General features: G+C 38.0%; 1 protein-coding gene across 1 annotated transcript; it reads right to left on the bottom strand.

The window, feature by feature from the left end:
* Positions 1–478: 478 nt before the first annotated feature.
* On the bottom strand, positions 479–2,052 carry LOC127120930 (uncharacterized). The gene is made up of 5 exons (XM_051051548.1): positions 1,768–2,052; positions 1,451–1,663; positions 1,282–1,374; positions 678–1,198; positions 479–589 (listed from the first exon to the last, which is right to left on the bottom strand). Exons 1-4 carry the CDS (start codon positions 2,050–2,052, stop codon positions 1,025–1,027), a joined length of 765 nt encoding a protein of 254 aa, XP_050907505.1. The 3' UTR covers positions 479–589; positions 678–1,024.
* Between the last annotated feature and the right edge of the window lie 3,948 nt (positions 2,053–6,000).

The following is a 6,000-nucleotide window of genomic DNA, read 5'->3' as shown; positions in this document are numbered from 1 at the left end:
CAATTATAATCCAATTTTCGTTCATCCAATATTTCACAATTTCATCATGCATTATTCTAATCAGAGTCAAATCCATGGTTTATCACTACCCACTACATGTTATCCCATAATACCCATTAATCGACGATAAACCCCCTTACCTGAGTTAATCCGGCAATCCTTTAGCCTCAAGCTCTTCTCTTCTCCAACCTTCTTCCTCTTGCTCTGCCTCTTTGCCCTTTTCCTCTTTTTGAGTCGCTTCTCTGTTTTCACGTGAAAACTCTTTTTACCAAAATGGAACTCTTTTTCCTTATTTCCAACTTATATATTTTCCAATAATTATTATTCCAATAATAATAATAATAATAATCCAAAATTTCCAATTATTTAATTAAATTAATAAATATAATATTAACTTAAATTAAATAATTATCTTATTTTTATCGGGGTGTTACACGTCCGTATCTAATACAAGGTCAACCGAAACTTTCATATATCCCACCGGGAGGGGATTATGGTGAAGTAATTCACCCGAAGTATTGTGCACTTTTCCCTTGCCAACTATGCGATAAGTTGGTGACGATAGATACAGCTGACAAGGTGTAATGCCCTAAACCAATAATAAATGTTATTGTTAACGTGTATATGTGTCAAGTAAAAAAGTGCTATTTTAATTTCATAATAACATATATAATTACCTCGGGAAATTTCGGTTGACAATTGATACTAGCTCGGTCACTAGTATCTTTTGCCTCGGAACCACACCTTTCCTCTCTATACCTTGCATTCTCGTTTTGCAGTTGGAGTACTTGTGCCCTTAACTCCACCAAGGTCTTCATCACCTCTTTGTTGGTAGGATTTTTTGTTTTTGGTTTTTTATAAAATGACGACGGAGTCACACCAAAACCCTTACCCCTCACACGACCGGAATACTCAGGAACATTTAGTACTCGACTAAGTACGCTCCTGCAATCCTGGACCTCGGTTGAAGGTAAGGTTTGGGATAAAGTCTCCTGAAATATTATTAGAGGAGATTAAAAATGAATTATATGTCTAACAAAATTTTCGATATAATTAAAGAAATAATGTTACATATACTTACACATTCGTCATAAACATTTTGGACCGCTTCAACGACAGCCCCATCCTTCCCAACTCGAGCAGCCTTCCATAATACGTGCTCCGGAAGAGATGTTGCGTCACTTTTCTCCTCGGCTAGCTACACATTGAATTAGATTATAAGATCATCAATTATAACATATTGTGACAATGTATAAGCTCATAGCATTTGAATATACTCACAATTCTTTGTTGTAACCGTGCATATCCCGTACGCCCTTTTTTGTACGGATACGCGGATTTTGATGCCCTTTTCTGATTTTTGTCGCTTACTTCCTGGATAAAAAAGTTTAAGGCATATTAGAACCAAGTAACTTAACAATTGTATAATACCATAATTAATAGACATTACATGGAATTTTTCGTTTCTTCGTTTGGCGACAAAGTTATCCCATTCATCGGCTGAAATAATCTCGGCATACTTCATTGGCCGTTCTGCTTCAACAAATTTTCCTTCCTCATCCTTGAGAAATTTGTTGGACAAAAAGGATCGAAATCCTCGGAGTCTTTTTCCGGCCAATTGAATACAATATTTTTGTCGGCTTTCATCGATGTGAAAGGATCTCTAAAAAACATACACATGGAGTGTGTTATTATAAGTAATATTATAACAATATATGGTCAACAAATAGTCAACAAAAAAAACATATAACAATATATGGTAAGTACCTGTATCTCGGACCATATTTTTTCTTTGCCAACCTTCAATTCCGGACTTCTCCAATTATCACATGTAATCGGAATATGTTGTCGAACAAGGAAACCAATGTAACTTGCCAACATTGAACCGTTAGGCTCAATTAGTTGGTCTTCAGCACTCCAATGTACTTCAAATTTTACACCCTTGTCTCTTGCACGAATGATTGACTTCATAACAGTCAATCCTCGTTTGATTTCTTTTTCAACATTGTTACGTGATCCATTCGCGTCATGGGTATCGTCTTGGTTAGCCATTTTATCTGTAATATAGAAATGATTCAATAAGACCCAAGTAAGACGATGACCATATTCGTGAAGCTACACAAAAAACACATTCATATACCTTCCATTTCTCTCATGTTACAACAATCTAAACTCTTTTTTTTTTATCATTATTGAATACAAACTCACACACACCTACTGCATACAAAAGACCAATGCAAACTTATGGTGTTTGGAACATGAACAAACTTGCATCCATAATCATCAAACTTCCAAGCACAAGCTCAAACACACTTCAAATGATATCAGTTTTCAATCAGAAATAAAAAACTCAGTTTGCCCTAAACAACATTAATCAACATAATGCACAAAATGTAAAACTCAGTTTAGAAAATGCCCTAATCAAACACATGAAGAAAGTGAACAGTAACGATGGAGAAGAGAAATACCTTCAAGGTGACGGTAACGATGGAGAAGAAAGTGAACAGTGACGGTGGACGCAGATAACTCAGTGAACGTGAACGCAGTAGCAGAAAAAGGCGACGGCGGCGACGACAGTGAGGGAGGGAGAACGAACGGAGGACGAGAGTAATCGCAGTAGAGAGTAATCGCAGTAGAGAGAAAACCCAGTTACGTAAACGAAATAGCTTATAGAGAGGGAAAATAAAGAGACATGCAGTATATGTTATAATTTTAATGTTAACTAAAGGGGACCTTAGAGGGCGCTTTTGTAAAAAAAGCGCCCTCTAAAGGGGGCCTAAGAGGGCGCTTCTGAAAGCGCTCTCTAAGGCTTTCCAAAAGCGCCTTATAAACTGGAAATGTACATGGACTTAGAGAGCGCTTTTTTAAAAGCCCCCTCTAAGGGTAACCTTAGAGGGCGCTTTCATTAAAGCGTCCTCTATTGGTGTCCCTCAATTTCCTCATTATTTTTTTTTTGGCTTCACTTTAGAGGGCGCTTTGTTACAAAAGCGCCCTCTAAAGGGGGCCTAAGAGGGGGCTTCTAAAAGCGCTCTCTAAGGCTTTCCAAAAGCGCCTTATAAACTGGAAACGTACATGGACTTAGAGAGCGCTTTTTTAAAAGCGTCCTCTAAGGTTACCCTTAGAGGGCGCTTTCAATAAAGCGTCCTCTATTGGTGTCCCTCCATTTCCTCATTATTTTTTTGCTTCACTTTAGAGTGCACTTTGTTACAAAAGCGCCCTCTAAAGTGCGCTATCTATTCCAGTAGTATGCTCCTTATTTTTTCTCTTCACTTTAGAGTGCGCTTTTGTAATGAAGCGCCCTCTAAGGGGCGCTGTCTATTCCAGTTTTTGCCGTAGTGCACAAAGACACATCTACATTTTCTGGATGTGTTGTTTTTCTCCAAGCATGGGATTGGTTAAAACTATCGTCCCTAACACCCGTCAACAACAACCCTTTCACATTCCCGTATGCACAAATGTAAGTTGTTTAAATTGCTATATATTTACTTACTTCTTTAAAGATTATTACCTATAACTAATACTTTTACCTTTTTGGTGTAGATGGTCTGCACGTGGTATGAGTTATAACAGATGTCTTAGACACTGTATTACTCAGTATATTTACGTAAGGATAATAACCTCATCATTTTGTTATAATTTGTTAACTTCTTCTACCTAGATTATAATTCTATTTTCTTTCAAATTTCAGTTCATTTGGCGTCCATACCTTAATTCGGATCATGACTATTAGGTCAACGCTGAAGACGCGGCCGTATGGACTGCATGAACACCGATAATACGATTCACAACTATGGATATGCACAACAGTGATCGTGTGAAGTTGCAGTTCGGTATGCTCCAAAACATCCCAGATCCCCCAGCAAGCCTAGGAGAATGGCATATGCGTAAAGTTAACGACCAATGGAACTTCAATCCATGGCAAAGCTTCGCAAGATCAGAGTGTCGCAAATGGAAGCACCGCCATGACCATGTCTTAACTGACGCAGTCATGCCAAATGAAGAAAAACCAAGTCGTACTTATATGGCTTGGTACATATCGGTTGGTTTCCAGTTCATCGTCGAGGATATGTACCTGTACGACCCACACCAACAAACTTACACACCAGACACCTCAACATCAAACCCCCAACAACATTGTCAGACCGGATACACATAACCCCATGTCCGTCAAACATTCCGTTCAACCAACACACAAACATACAACCAAAACATGTCATACACCCAACCTCAATACCAAGAGTATACCCCATACCACCAACAACAAATTGATCATCAACTTGAGACCCAACATCGCTTCGCACCAAACACATCACCCTACCAAAGCCTCCTTAGCTAGAACACCCAACGATCATTCAACATCAACCGCCCCTCCTCCTACCATAGCCAAGAAGCTCGAACCTCACAAAACCAAAACCTCCAACAACCCTATCTCTACCAAACACCCCAACAACCTTTTCAACCTTTCCTCGACGCATCATTCACACCCATGTCTCCCTTCAACCGTCCCGGTCTCCCACCAATGAGTCAAACACAACCCAACTACTCTGGTATTGGTCATGAACTCAGCTACGGCGGTACACCCTCGATGCATACTAAAGACTATGTCGACTTGTCTGACTACCTCAACAGGCCATCTCCTGTAGTTGGTAGTGACGCTCCTGGCCCCTCAGATGCTCAAAGACCAGTAGTGAATCATCAACATGGATTAGGGCCACGGGTTAGGGTAGCTAGGGGGTGTGGGACCGGAGGTCGGTTAGGTGATCCCGGTCATCACCATTAGGCTTTTTTGTATAAGCGGAAAATTTTATTAATATCAATTGGTACTATTTCAAAATTATGTATCATGTAGACCATTTAGCAAAAAAAAATACATTTTACACTGAGGTGTCGATCTAATTGGCGCCTCGTTTGTAAAAATACACATGGGCGCCAGTTGGATTGGCTAGGGCATGTGCCCTAGCCAATCAAATTGGCGCCTCCATTCAATTTTTAAGAGGAATCTTCAATTGAATTAGCGTCTCCTCCTAAAAATGGGGTAGTTTGGGAATTTTTTTGAGACCAAGGATATTTTGGGAATTTCCTTGAAAATTGGGTTATTTTGGTAAAAAAATCCACCTTTCCATATCTTTCGAGGTTGCAATGTAGTTTAGTTAAATGTGAGATAGTTTTAGCCAGTAGACTTTTACTACTTGAAGTTAGGTAAACTATCTTTTGATTATCCACTTTTATTTAATCACTTGATGGAGTTCCCGAAGTAGTATCATAATTCTAAAAACTTAACTTTTATTTTATTTCACAAGAATATCATGCTTCTTTTAATATATATGTTTTTTTACCGATGAATTACTTTTCTTTCACTTTTTCAAAGTTTATATAATTGTATTGAGGATAACCACAATCCCAAACTTCAAAGACCGATATCCTATGAGCAACCCTAAATTTATAACTTTTTTTTCCAGAATGGATGAATTATTTTCTACAAAACTTAAAGTAAGGTGGTTAAATTTTATTTAGATAATGTGTATGTTTATAATTTGAATGTAAATACACAAATAAGTGGATACAACCTAAAAATGGGTTAGCAAAAGAGAATTATAATTCAAGGGCACTCTTATACTCGTACCTCGCAATCTTGGAAACTATGAGGGGTACTTGTACATACTCCTACACTTAAGACAGTGATTGTCAAAGATGAGAGGTATAAATTGTTAAGGAAATTTTTGTGTGTACCAGAGTATATGTTTGTTGCCCTTTTTATAGGGGTTCTCCTAGAGTTTTTACTGACCATCATTCTTTAATTTTCATCCATATCGGTCATAGTACTAAATGGTGATATATAATTCCTCATCTTATCTGATGAACCTTATTTTTCCCTTTTGCTTAAATCAAGTGTTTTCTTTAGGGTAGACCCAAAACTCCTCGTTAAGTCATAGAACATTCTAATGGATGAGAGATATTTATCCCCTAACGTCAACAAGGAAGTTGCACCATAATGTTTCA

This window comes from Lathyrus oleraceus, chromosome 2 (genome assembly GCF_024323335.1).
Source record: "Lathyrus oleraceus cultivar Zhongwan6 chromosome 2, CAAS_Psat_ZW6_1.0, whole genome shotgun sequence".
Lineage (NCBI taxonomy): Eukaryota > Viridiplantae > Streptophyta > Magnoliopsida > Fabales > Fabaceae > Lathyrus > Lathyrus oleraceus.
Note: the sequence above shows the minus strand (reverse complement) of the source record. Positions and strands in the feature narration are given on the sequence as shown.

Bases quoted from the DNA above. Each gene is read 5' to 3' on its own strand.
- LOC127120930 (XM_051051548.1), bottom strand. From the start codon at position 2,052: ATGGCTAACCAAGACGATACCCATGACGCGAATGGATCACGTAACAAT. The intron at 1,664-1,767 runs GTACTTACCATA...TATGTTTTTTAG, and splicing joins AAATATGGTCCGAGATACAG to AGATCCTTTCACATCGATGA. The intron at 1,375-1,450 runs GTAATGTCTATT...TTTTTTATCCAG, and splicing joins GAAGAAACGAAAAATTCCAT to GAAGTAAGCGACAAAAATCA.